This window comes from Cetorhinus maximus, chromosome 9 (genome assembly GCF_964194155.1).
Source record: "Cetorhinus maximus chromosome 9, sCetMax3.hap1.1, whole genome shotgun sequence".
NCBI lineage: Eukaryota > Metazoa > Chordata > Chondrichthyes > Lamniformes > Cetorhinidae > Cetorhinus > Cetorhinus maximus.
Window position 1 is genome coordinate 74,182,738 of NC_135887.1, and position 13,720 is coordinate 74,196,457.

General features: G+C 40.6%; 1 protein-coding gene across 2 annotated transcripts in view; it reads right to left on the minus strand.

The window, feature by feature from the left end:
- Positions 1-656: 656 nt before the first annotated feature.
- The window catches only part of arhgap1 (Rho GTPase activating protein 1), a 47,033-nt gene continuing 33,969 nt past the window's right edge, over positions 657-13,720 (minus strand). For both annotated transcript variants that reach the window (XM_078548872.1, XM_078548873.1), the window contains exons 11-13: positions 7,968-8,096; positions 5,277-5,380; positions 657-2,294 (exon numbers count right to left, since the gene is read on the minus strand). In XM_078548872.1, coding sequence (XP_078404998.1) covers positions 2,121-2,294; positions 5,277-5,380; positions 7,968-8,096 — 407 coding nt within the window. In that variant the 3' untranslated portion in view covers positions 657-2,120. The remainder of the gene's footprint in view (positions 2,295-5,276; positions 5,381-7,967; positions 8,097-13,720) is intronic.

Below are 13,720 nucleotides of genomic sequence, written 5' to 3' on the forward strand. Positions count from 1 at the left end.
TCCATGGCCATAGGCATCTTGCCCAAGAGCTACTGCTTCCAGGAAAGAAAAGGAAATGGAGGGAAATCACCGAATTCCCTGTTAAAGGCATCAGTTAATCCAACCACACTGACAAAACAAAACTTCATCAACACCACCTGCCCCACCCAACCCCATCTCAGACAAAAGGATTAAATTTGTTGCTATTGGGGAGTTTCAAATGGACATATTAGGTCTTGTGGTTTCCTTTAAAAGGCAATGGGAACAAAGTTATTCAGGGAAATTTAAAATTTGCCCATTTCAATTCTCTCCTTATGCTGCCCCATTAAAATGCTTCTGAAGTCTAGACCTCTCAAGTTGTGAACTATGGTAAATAGTACTTCTCTCTTCCCGAAAACATCCTAAAAATCATGATGAATTATTGCAACGTAATTAATATGCAGTATAGCAAACAGAAGAGGCTAAGTGCTATCTGCCACTCCCTTGTTTTAAGTTAATGCTATAATTAAGTGATTTTAGTAGCAGCAAATTGAGAATAGATTTGAGACGGGCTTTCTTGTCAAAATGTTGGGTTGCATACTTTGAATGAGCTTGAGAAAAAGCACCACATGCTATATTAAACAGCTAGAAATGAGGCACTGTAAAAACCCACTCCATGTAAAAATGCAAGCTCACCGTCAATGATGACTCATTTAATATCTTTGTTTTTCTATTTTTAAACAGTGAATGCTGAGGGCATTACCATAAGAATTTAGATTACTACAGGCAATTTGACATGCCATCAATAACACACAGCAATACTGCTGTTACAAGCTCCAATATAACTAATCCAAATTACGGAGATTCACAGTCAGTTACCACCAAATCTCCAGGTAAAAGCAGAACCAGGTTCCCTCCTTTTGACAAAATGAATTATGTAGAACTCTATTTGATTGTGGAATGCCAGCTAGAAGAAAAAGTTAATAATGGAGTACCAGTTTGAGCATACTGTACTTCCCCTACAGTACAAAACTCTCTTAATTCAGCAACATCTATTGTCAGAATTGGGGGAGTTAAAAGAGGATGACATCCTGAAGTATCCCAAGGTAATGACAGCACCTCCATAGATGTCAGCTCAACTTCAAGCTTCTAGCCTCAGCTACTCTTTCTCTGATGAAGTCAGTTCCCATAATGATGTCATTGACACTCGAGGGGAAAAGTTCCCTCTTTAAACAAAGCACTGATTTTAAAAAAATTAAAGTGATGCAATTTAGATTGCAACTTAATATTCTTAAACATCAAAACTTTCAAAGCTGATCAAGCAAACGCCATTTTTGACATCCTATAAGGAGCACATTGCACATCAGAATGAATTTACAATATCTCCAGACTAGTTACATGAATGAAATGTACCCTCAGCTTCAGCTCGCGTGGACCTGCACGGGATGTGTAAAAAAGGTACAGCAATTTTAATTATGAAAACTGTATGCAGCACAGTTAACAAAACTGGCACACAGCACCATGAAACTGAATAACTTTGCAACAAATCAATTTTCACACATGGCAATCAAAAATGTATAACACTGGCACAATAACAATGTGTTTTTTTATATATACACATATATAAAAGCAGGGTCTGGGTGTGGAGTAAAAACTTTATCCACAAAATTCAGTTTCAGGTGTAACCAACATGGAAATAGCCCAGCAATAGAAATTCTCAGTAAATGTTGCACTATTTACCAAAATTATCATTTTTAAAATTGATTTATTGGTCTATCTAATGTGCTGAGAGTGCCAGGATAGGGTAGGAAAAGAAATATTCAGAATTTAAACTACAAGAGTTCAATACAAAAAAAAAGCTATCCATCTGCATTCCCAACACAATGATTATCAAGTCTACAAATTAACAAAAAGAGCCACGGAATCCAGCCCCCGACTCAATGATTTAAACCCCATCCCTAATGCCTGTGCACACATATGGAGCCACAAACTCCACACACACCAAGCAGTGCAAACCCCATCCCTAAATAAAAGGTGCACCCTATAATTTGATAACATCTCTCCTGTGTGCTGCCACACGAGATACATTGCCATGAACATTTAGAAAGAATAGAGCAACCTGATTTGACTCCAGCAGTGGTTTAAGACATTAATGCTTTATCCTATTTGGCTGGAAAGATTTCAGTATAATTTTCAAAGAGTAATTGGGTGAAATGATTAATGGGGTTGATGGCACCAAGTGAAATTGCAGCATCCTTTGCCCATAAGAGAGCAGGTCCAAACACCAGAGCCAAATTGGACGCAGTCATTTTATTCAGGTCACTGTTGTCAGCAATCTGGGAACAGATAGGAAACACAATATCATCACATTAATGAATCAAGCATCTAGGCAGGATTTTACACATTTATTCTTCAAGAAGGATTTAACTGAAACCTTTCCTTCAGATTCCTTCCTACTCACACTATCAGGACTGAAAGGAGCTCTACCTTTGGTAATGCTAGCTTGCAGCTAACTAATAAGAGACAGATAGGAGTGCCTGGTATCTATACCCTGTGAAAAAACATTTATTCTCTTAATTTCTGTACCGACCCCCCAAAAAACAACCCAGCTGACAACTGGCAATGAATCCCAGGCGTAAAAGCTTCTGCATCTGAATATTAATGTGCCATCATGGTCAGCAATCTAGATGGTAAAGTTAGCTCAAGACTTTTAAACCTGATAAAAGCACACAGCTTACTTCAAGTTGCTTTTATCCACATAGTGTTGATCAAAGTGCCCACATATTTGCCATAGCACAAGCAGAATATGCTCAAACTGCTTGGTAGCCACTGACCATTGACAGAATAACGTAAAGTGAAACAGTCTACAGTTTAGTGCACTAATCTTTGTTTAACATGGCAATGAACTTATCTAACGTTTTGCTCTATCTGATGCACTGTTCCTCATCAATAGAGTGACAATTCCTTTCAATGGAAACGGGTGGGTCTATCTACTGATAACTGAAACCCACAATGGCTGTCCTACTGGCATCGATTGAGATAAATCAAACCAAGCACTGAGGCTAGAGTTGTGAACTGATGGTCTTAAAGAGGAAATCAATGCTTTTCTCAATGTGTTTTCCACATAGAACAAGACATTAAAGGAATTTTTAAAATGTAAAACAAAAGCATGCATGCACACCCAAACAAATTATTTGAAAATATTGTTGCCTAAACTCATGGTGGTGAAACACAGGCACAAAAGAAATCTTATTCGCTCTTGCATGACAACAAATGCCAAGGTTCAAATTGATGTACTCAGCAGACAGGCACATGTGGCACAAGACTGAAATCCCAGGCAGGAATTAAGACATGATTTTAATTTGCTAGGCTCATATGGTGCTGATCAGTTGAGCTTCAAAAGGCAAATTGACAGACTCCCATAGTGGACACACAGGTTAATAGGATAGTGATCAGGCACCCAGGCTCATTCTCCAAACTCTCTGTAGACACTGTAGCATTCTTAATGCTACCTAATTGAGACCACCTAACACAGCGCAGCCAGGGTCTGATGCTGGGGCCTTCCTGGCAAATATCCTAGTGGAAAACTCAGACTACCATTTTACAACATCAAGTATCTCCTGTTTGATCTATTCTTCCTGGAACAAATGCATCTCAATGTCTTTTTACAAGAAGATTGAAGTGATGAAATGACTTGCATTAGATGGGCATGAAACTTACCACCAGCCACAGTAATATAATGACTAGATAATCTGTTTATGATGATGTTGTTTGAGGGATAAATATCAGCCAGGACACTGTGGATAACTCCTCTGTGCTTTTTTGAAATAGTGCTATGGTATCATTTTTGTCCACCTGCCTCCTGAGAAAGCAGACGGGGCCTCAGGTTAATGCCTCATTCAAAATATGGCACTTCTGCTGGTGCAGTACTCCCTTAGGATTGCACTAAAGTGTCAGCCTACATTTACGTGTGCTCAAGTCTCTGATGTGGGCTTTGAGGTGCACTGGTGGGACAGAATAGGAGTTGTACCCTGTAGCTAACCTGTACTATACCCGTTGAGAAAACTTCACGCTCAGATGGGGCATCCAAATTTGAACACTTTCATATCAGAGAAATAACACCTTTAACGCCAATGGATAAAAAATATTCACCAAACATTTAAAAGAAGAACGACAAGTAGCACAGCAGCTCTTTAGGGCTTCAATGAATGTTCTGCAATGTGGCCCACATGAGCAATACATTTAGGGAAATGCACAATCCATCAAACAACAGTAGCAACACTCAAAGTCAGGAGTTCAACGGGGTTCTGCACAGTGCTCTATTTCTCCTAAAGTAGTTCCCGACTGTGCTAAATTTGTCACACTCTGAAGAGCTGGAGATCACAAGTGATGGTTCTGGTGGAATGGTGAATGTGTTTGAACAGAATGTCTGTTTTCCCTAAAAACTACAAAGTACATCTTGGAACCAAAGTCAAGAAATAGATAAATACTTAGTACACCTAATGTACCAAATACAGCTGAGGTGGAAATAATGTTTTTAAAACTTAAAGAGGCATCTTGGAGTACAATCTATTCAAAATGGAGGCAATCCTTTTGCATTGGCTCGCTAAAAGTTTACCAGGCTTTCAGTAAGGTTTCAATTTTCCAAAATTACCAAGGCTATAAGATTCAATTTGTAATATTTTGGAAACTCAAAATGATTAGTGTGTGGGGGAGGGGGGCAGCAGAAGAGAGGAGAATATCCTCCAAAACTACTTACAACAATTATTTGTTATGAGTGTACAAGTGTGACAGTATGCAAGTGTAGTACAATTACAGCACTGAGCCCAACTGCAACACAAGAGGGCTGCACAAAGATCTTTCAGCCCACCTCTGTTACCCTATCATATAGGTCCGTGTAGAAAACTCTTTGCACTGCATCTCCATCAGGCAGTGCCACCAGGCCACTTGCCTTGACTTGACTTCAATTGGAAATTTTGCCAGTCAAGGAGAAGGATGCCAGCTCTGTTGCAGGGTAGGGTGTAGGGGCAAGGAAGGTGTTCAATTCCCACCTCCCTAACTGCAGAGAAAAGCCCCTTGCAGAATATCCATAAAGGAGTGAGCCATAACACCAAACTCACAACAATCTAAGACTGTGGAGGAATTTAGGTGCATGAGAGCCTTTGGGTTGAAACAAATCCACAGCACACTCAGTCCCCTGAGTTAGTGCTTCCCATCAGCCAATCAAAAATATTTTTTTAAAAAACAATTTGTCTGGGCAGCCAAGATGACAAGGGGCAAGCCATTTCAACATTCAATGACAAAACAACCAAACTTACTGTTCCCAGTAACTCCACCAAATAACGCAGCACGGTAAAGTTATCCTGAGGCAGTGACCGAATCATCTCAGCAATGGTTTCTACCTGTTTACTTTCTGCCACATCTAGTCAGTGAGGGAAAAAAAGCAGGAGTTACAAAGTGAAAAAAGGATACCACACGACTACAACAGGCACGTACATGAATACAGATCGAATGGATTAAACCAAAATTGTGAAAAGTTGTAAAGGAAGATGCTAATTCACCAAGATGTATGTATCAAGAAAGCTGGAATTTGTCCACCGCTTTCCATATTATTGAAGACTTGTGTACATTCAGCAAAGGTCTGAAAGCAAAGCAATCTTTCCAGATCTTCGCTTAGTTTAGTAACGGTGGAGAACTTGGTATCTGCCAGGACAGGAGTGAATTCTGTGACTCTGTTACTCTGTGCTCCTTCTATCAAAATGGAAAGTCATGTAACAGGTTACAGGCTTTACAGAGATGTTTTTTGGTGACTATTCCAATTCACAAAGGAAAAGGTATTTTAGAATAATGTGTTTTGCAAATTTATACCTCTTCTTTAGATTACCACAGAGTGCCCTTTAACTTTTGGTATCACGGACAATCAACTCCCACACCTCAGCAAATTCATTCTTCAAGCTAATAATATAATAAACTAGGGCTGTTTGCCCTCAGATTAATACTTCCCTGTTTCCATTTGGGTAGGTGAGGGGAGGAGGAGGGGGATGAGAGAGAGAGAGAGAGAAAAAGAGAGTGCAGATTCCAGCCTCCACTCAATGCCTCTTTCCTTTGAGTGTAGAGCTGAGATTGAGAAGTATATCAGGAAGAGATGAGGCATATCCCATCACTCCATTGCAAGGAATTATAAGCCTATGTGTGCAGACGTCTAGTTTTGGCACTCTGTCTCCTTACCACTCCAGTATGCCAGGGGCCACCATTGCACACCTCCACTATGACTAGGTTTACAGCCACTGCAGTTTGGAGGAGGGTAAGATTCTTTCTGCAACTGGTTTATTAATAGAAGCCACGTTTTTGTATGGTGTAAGATACTCAGCCTTGAGATCATTTCCAAAATGTTATAACTTCAGCTTGGATGGAGAGGGAAGAAATTATTTGAATCCTGTTGTAAATTCTTTTAAAAAATAAACACCTTTTTGGTTAATTTTATGCTCTTTAAGGTGAGGGATGTTAGTATTGGCATTTCTTACCAGCAAGCACTCCTGGGCCAAGTGTAGTACAGAAAGAAGTAAAGCTCCCTCTACTCAGTACCTCAGTTTCAGAAGAACACCAGCCCACTGAACCAGTGTGACTCTTTTCTAATCCTCACATCAGCCATTATAAGTGAGAGTTTTGATTTGTCAATTAGTGTCAAACTAAGGCTAGTTCTGTGCCTACACCCATTAGAAAATGGATGAAGTCTATAAAGAAGCTCATTGTCTTTCAGAGGAGACCTTAAACAGAGGCACTACCTGCCCTCTCAGCTTGATGTAGATGATCTCATGGCTCAATTTGAAGAGTTGGGACTGTCCAGACCAACATTTATCCCTCAATCTTATCAGGAAGGATTGAAAAGCTGGAGCTTTTTGGTCTAGAAAAGAGAAGGTTGTGGAGTGACCTGAAGAGGTCTTTATAATAATGAAAGGGTTTGATAGACATACAGAAAATGTTTCCACCTGTGGGGTTGTCCAAACTAGAATTCATAAATATATCATCACTAATAATCGCAATAGGGAATTCAGGAGAAACTGCTTTACCCAGAGAGCAGAAAGAATATGGAACTTACTATCACAGAGAGTACTTGTGGCAAATAGCATAGATGCAATTAAGGGGGAGTTAGATAAGCACATGAGAGAGAAAGGAATAGGTTATGCTGATAGGGTTAGATGAAGAGGGGTGGGAGGAGGTTCATGTGGAGCATAATGTCAGCAGAGAAATTGGGTCGTATGTGTGTGTGTGGACTTTATATAATTATGCGGGCAACAACACTGAAGCAGATTACCTAGTCGCCATCACATTGCCTTCTATGGGGTCTTGCTGTGTGTAAACAGCCTGTTGCATTTCCCTACATTACAGCAGCACCTACACTTGAAAAGCACATCATTGATCGTGAATTACTGTGGGATATGCAAGAAAGAAATTGCATTATGTAACTTCTTTCACAATGTCAAAAGCTTTACCACCGGTGATGCATTTTTGAAGTGTAGTCACTGTTGTAATGTAAGGACATGCAGCAGTCAAACTGCACCCATCCTGACTGCCACACTAAAGGTAACCTAATAAGTACATTCAGAACAAAAAGTGAAAACATCCCTTTTTTTAAACAATACTAGTCAGCTCTCTATGTGCATTATGTAAAATAGTGGCCTTTGATTGTTTGTTTGATAACTCAATAAAATTATTGCTTCCTGGAGACATTGTGTAGTCAGTGCCACTCAGCTGCTCAATAACATCTGACCCTATCTACAAAGTGCAATGTTTAATTATCAAATGGATTAACCTTAGCAGTTTTAAGTGAGGAGCAATTTTCGGAGACAAATCTAACTATCCAGTGTAATTCTTTCCAAATGGCAATTTTTCAAAGGGAAGTTTACTAGACCAGGATAATACAATAAATATTCTGGAAAATTCAAAGTAGGAACAAGATATAATCAATAGCACAGTGCAAGAGGTTGGCTCTCAAGTGTAAAACTTACTTCCAAACGAGACCACTTGATTATACAGGCTGTAGGTCAGCAGAGGCTCAGGCAATTCACGGAGAAAAGTCTTTAGCATTACAGCTGCCAGGTGAACATCATTGTAGGTTTCAAAATCCACAAAAACACCTGCACAACATTAGAAATGTATTTCAGACAAACACATCTCTGGCTAAATGCCAAGTGATAAATGGGCAGATACTCAGAACTAAAGCCCGCAATATGCTGCAAATGCATAGAGTGCATGTGTAGACTGTGACACTGTAGCTCACGTTTCATACATTAAACTTATAATTCACACTCTGCATTCTGTACAAACGTGGATCTCAACAAGTACTTAACCAGGACATTTCAGTTTACATGTTAGATTGATTCAAATAAAGTGACGAGGACTGTGGCATTTAAAATTCATTTGCTACAGGAACACTAGATAATTTATCTGTTTTGACTAATTCCATTAATTGTGCAATGAGATGACCATGGATATCATCACCGCCCCTTCACTGCTGTTTGCAGCTCACTTTATGTTTCTGCCCACATGAAAATTTGAGTTAGAGGTCAGAATCATAGAAAAGTTACAGCACAGAAAGGGGCTATTTAGCCCATCATGTCTGTGCTGGCTGAAAAAGAAAAATATTAAAAACTAGCCGTCCATTCTAATCCCACCTTCCAGCACCCAGTACCCAGCCAGTAGCCTGGTTACAGCACTTTAGGTGCAGATCCAGGCGCCTTTTAAATGAGTTGAGGGTTTCTACCTCCACCACCAAACCAGGCAGCGAATTCCAGACACCAACCACGCTCTGGGTGAAGGAGTTTTTCCTCATGTCCTCTCTAATCCTTCTACCAATCACCTTAAATCTATGTCCCCTGGTAATTGACCCCACCGCTAGGGGAAACAGGTCTTTCCTGTCTACTCTATCTAGGCCCCTCATAATCTTGTTAACCTCAATTAAGTCACCCCTCAGCCTCCTCTGTTGTAAGGAAAACAATCCTGGCCTATCCAATCTCTCCTCATAGCTACAATTTTCAAGCACTGGCAACATTCTTGTAAATCTCCTCTGTACTCTCTCCTGTGCAATTATGTCCTTCCTGTAATGTGGTGACCAGAACTGGACACAAAATCCCAGCTGTGGCCTAACCAGCACTTTTTATACAGTCCCAGCATTACATCCCTGCTTTTGTATTTATCCACCTGTCCTGCCACCTTTAGGAACCTGTGGACATGCACTCCAAGGTCTTTCACTTCCTCTACCTCTCTCAATATCCTCCAATTTATTGAGTATTCCCTTGCTTTGTTTGCCCTTCCCAAATGCATTACCTCACACTTCTCTGAACTGAATTCCATTTGCCACTTTTCCACCCACTCAACCAACTGGAGCCAACATCTATCTTCTTCACAATCAACTACACAGCCAATGTTTGTGTTACCTGCAAATTTCCCAATCATGCCTCCCACATTAAAGTACAAATCATTAATATATACAACAAACAGCAGGGGCCCCAACACTGAACCCTGTGGTACGCCACTAGAAACCGTTTTCCATTCACAAAAACATCCATCAACCATTACACTTAGTTTCCTGTCACTGAGCCCATTTCGGATCCAACTCACCACATTCACTTGTATAACATGGGCTTTTACTTTTCTGACCAGTCTACTATGTGAAACCTTGTCAAATGCCTTACTAAAATCCTCGGAGACAACATCCACTGCACTACCCTCATCAATCCTATTTGTTACTTCCTCAAAGAATTCAATTAAATTAGTAAGACATGGCTTTCCCCTAACAAAACCATGCTAACTGTCCCTGATTAATCTGTTCCTTTCAAAGTGACAGTTTATCTTATCTCAGAATTGATTCTAATAATTTGCCCACCACCGAAGCCAGACTGATATGCCAGAAAATTATAGGCCAATCCTTCGCACCATTTTTAAATAATGGTGCAATGTTCGCAGATCTCCAATCCTCTGATAGATTGCATGTATCTAGTGAGGATTGGAAAATGATCCTCAGAGCACCCGCTATTTCCTTCCTGGCTTCCTTTAACAGCCTGGGATACAATCCATCTGGCCCTGGTGCTTCATTCACCTTCAAGGATGCCAGTCCCTCCAGTACTTCCTTTCACATTATGCTTATTGTATCTAATATTTCACACTCCTCCTCTTTAACTAGAATGTCTGCATCGTCCCTCTCCTTAGTGAAGATGGAGACAAAGTACTCATTGAGAACCCTGGTCACATCTTCTGCATCCACGCATAAGTTAACCTTGTACATTTCTGATAGGCCCTACCCTTTCCTTAGTTATTCTCTTACTCTTAATGTGCTGATTAAACATCTTTGGGTTTCCTTGATTTTACCAATATTTTTTCATATCCTCTCTTTGCTTTCCTAATTTCCTTGTACCCCTGTACTTTCTATTCTCCTCTAGGCTTTAGACAAATTAAGTTTTTTGTGGCTGTCATAAGGTCTTTTTTTCTGCTTTATCTTACCCTGTATACTTCTGGATAACCAGGGGCTCTAGGTTTGGCAGAACTGTCCTTTTTCTTTGTGGGGACATGTCTCCACTGTGCTCGTAGAATCTCACTTTTGAATGCCTCCCACTGATTTTCCTTCAAGTAGCTTTATCCAGTCCACTTTCGCCAGATCACTTCTCAGCTTCATAAAATTTGTCTCCCCCCAATTTGGAACTTTTACACTTGTTCTGTCTTTGTCCTTTTTCATAATGATGCTAAATCTAACTATTATGGTTAACGTAACTAAATTCTATGTAATTAAATGCAATTCTGTTTGATGGATTTTGGGTCACCATTTCACTTGGTTCCTCCATCTCACTTCCTAATGCAATGTAGATGGGCATCACAGACTTTTTAATGATGTAATGCATACAGAAAGGAGAAAAATCTAACTTCTGTTTCCCAATTTATGTTAAAAATCTTTCGAAATTGGTGCTGCATCAGAAAATCTGACAAAAACTCAAACCACAGTTGGAAGGTTGCCCCAATCCCATCCCAACCTTGTTCCACGGCCATGGTACGGATCACTGCACTAAACCACAGGTGTGCCTGTGCAGCAATACTTACAATAGAGCCTAGAGCTACTTGCAGCCCCTTCATATCACCTGCTACCCTTGATGGGTTATTTGTCTGAGGTGGAACAGGGCTTCTATTCACAACTTGTCCAGCCTGAACTAAGATTTAGAATTTTCCTCTCTTATTACTCGCCAAGAGAAAGTAAGGGAGCACAAATACGTAGGAACAGTTGTGTCAACAGAATTACAGGTCTTATTTTCCTCTTCTCATGCGCAAAACCATGTCTCTTCGCTCCTTGGCAGAAGGATGAATGTTGAGGCAAAAGAGAGGGTACAACGTCGATTCATGAGAATGCTATATATTATAAAGTACAAATACAAAGAAGACTTTAAAAAATTGGATGTTTTAGTTAGAAAAGCAATAAAGAATGATTCAATAGAGATGTTTAAAACGACGATATGTTGAAATAGAATAGTTAGAAGGATTGAAAGATCTAGAACAAGAGGACATACGTTGAAGATTTCTTACAAATCTTATACCTAAGAAATTTAAGAGAGAGAACAAGAGAAATCTTATTACAGTGAGAGTTGTCACACTGCAGTATTCACTACTGGAGATAATGATTGCAGCAGACTACACTGTCATTTAGGATTAGGTTTAATAGGGGGTTGAAGGAAAAGCAGATAAAGCAGAGTGGAAGACAGCAAGGACTGGGACTACAAGTACAACAACAGCAATTTCTATTTATGTAGTACCTTTAATATAACAAACGTCCCAAGACACTTCCACAGGAGCGTTATAAAACATAATTAGACGCTGGGTCATATTAGGCCAGCTGACTGAAAACTTGGCCAAAGAGGTGGGTTTAGAGAGTGTCTTATAGGAGGAAAGAGTCTTAAAGAAGAGAGAATCAGAGATTTAAGGAGGGAATTCCAGAATTTAGGGTGTAGGCAGCTGAAGGCATGGCCACTAATGGTGGAGCGATTAAACTCAGGGATGTGCAAGAGGCCAGAATTAGATGAGCGCAGATATCGGCGAGGGTACGCAGTATACGAAATAATGTAAATGAGCTTGTGGCGCAGATTGGAATTGGCAGGTATGATGTGGTGGGCAACACGGAGACATGGCTGCAAGGGGATCAGGACTGGGAGCTAAATATCCAAGGATATACATCCTATCGAAAAGATAGGCAGGTTGGCAGAGGGGGTGGGGTTGCTTTGTTAGTAACAAATGAAATTAAATCGATAGCAAGAAATGATGTAGGGTCAGATGATGTAGAATCTGTGTGGGTAGAGTTGAGGAACCGCAAAGGTAAAAAAACCATAATGGGAGTTATGTACAGGCCTCCGAACAGTAGTCAGGATGTGGGGCACAAGATACACCAGGAGATAGAAAAGGTGTGTAAGAAAGGCAAGGTTACAGTGATCATGGGGGATTTCAATATGCAGATAGACTGGGAAAATCAGGTTGGTAGTGGATCCCAAGAAAATGAATTTGTGGAATGTCAATGAGATGGCTTTTTGGAGCAGCTTGTGGTGGAGCCCACTAGGGAACAGGCAATTCTAGATTTAGTGATGTATAATGAGGCAGATTTGATAAGGGAGCTTAAAGTGAAGGAACCCTTAGGAGGAAGTGACCATAATATGATAGAATTTACCCTGCAATTTGAGAGGAAAAAGCTGGAATCAGATGTAACAGTATACAGTTGAATAAAGGCAACTACAGAGGCATGAGGGAGGAGCTGGCCAGAATTGACTGGGAGATGAGCCTAGCAGGAAAGACAGTGGAACAGCAATGGCAGGAGTTTCTGGGAGTAATTTGGGAGACACAGCAAAAATTCATCCCTAGGAAGAAGAAGTATACTAAAGGGAGGACGAGGCAACCATGGCTGACAAGGGAAGTCAGGGACAGCATGAAAGCTAAAGAGAAAGCATACAATGCGGGGAAGAGCAGTGGGAAACCAGGGGATTGGGAAGCCTACAAAGACCAACAGAGGACAACTAAAAAAGAAATAAGGAGGGAGAAGATTAAATGTGAGGGTAAACTAGCCAGTAATATAAGAGAAGATTGCAAGAGTTTTTTTAGATATATAAAGGGTAAGAGAGAGGCAAAAGTGGACATTGGGCCGCTGGAAAATGACGCTGGAGAAGTAGTAATGGGGAACAAAGAAATGGCGGAGGAACTGAATAGGTACTTTGCGTCAGTCTTCACAGTGGAAGACACGAGTAACATCCCCAAAGTTCAAGAGAGTTGGGGGGCAGAGGTGAGTATGGTGGCCATTACCAAGGAGAAGGTGCTAGGAAAACTGAAAGGTCTGAAGGTGGATAAATCACCTGGACCAGATGGATTACACCCCAGAGTTCTGAAGGAGATAGCTGAAGAGATAGTGGAGGCGTTAGTGGCGATCTTTCAGGAATCACTGGAGTCAGGAGGGTCCCAGAGGACTGGAAAATCGCTAATGTAACCCCCCTGTTTAAGAAGGGAGTGAGGCAAAAGACGGGAAATTACAGACCGATTAGCCTGACCTCGGTCGTTGGTAAGATTTTAGAGTCAATTATTAAGGATGAGATTTCAGAATACTTGGAAGTGCATGGTAAAATCGGGCAAAGTCAGCATGGTTTCATCAAGGGGAGGTCATGCCTGACAAATCTGTTAGAATTCTTTGAGGAGGTAACGAGTAGGTTAGACAAAGGAGAGCCAATGGATGTTATCTACTTGGACT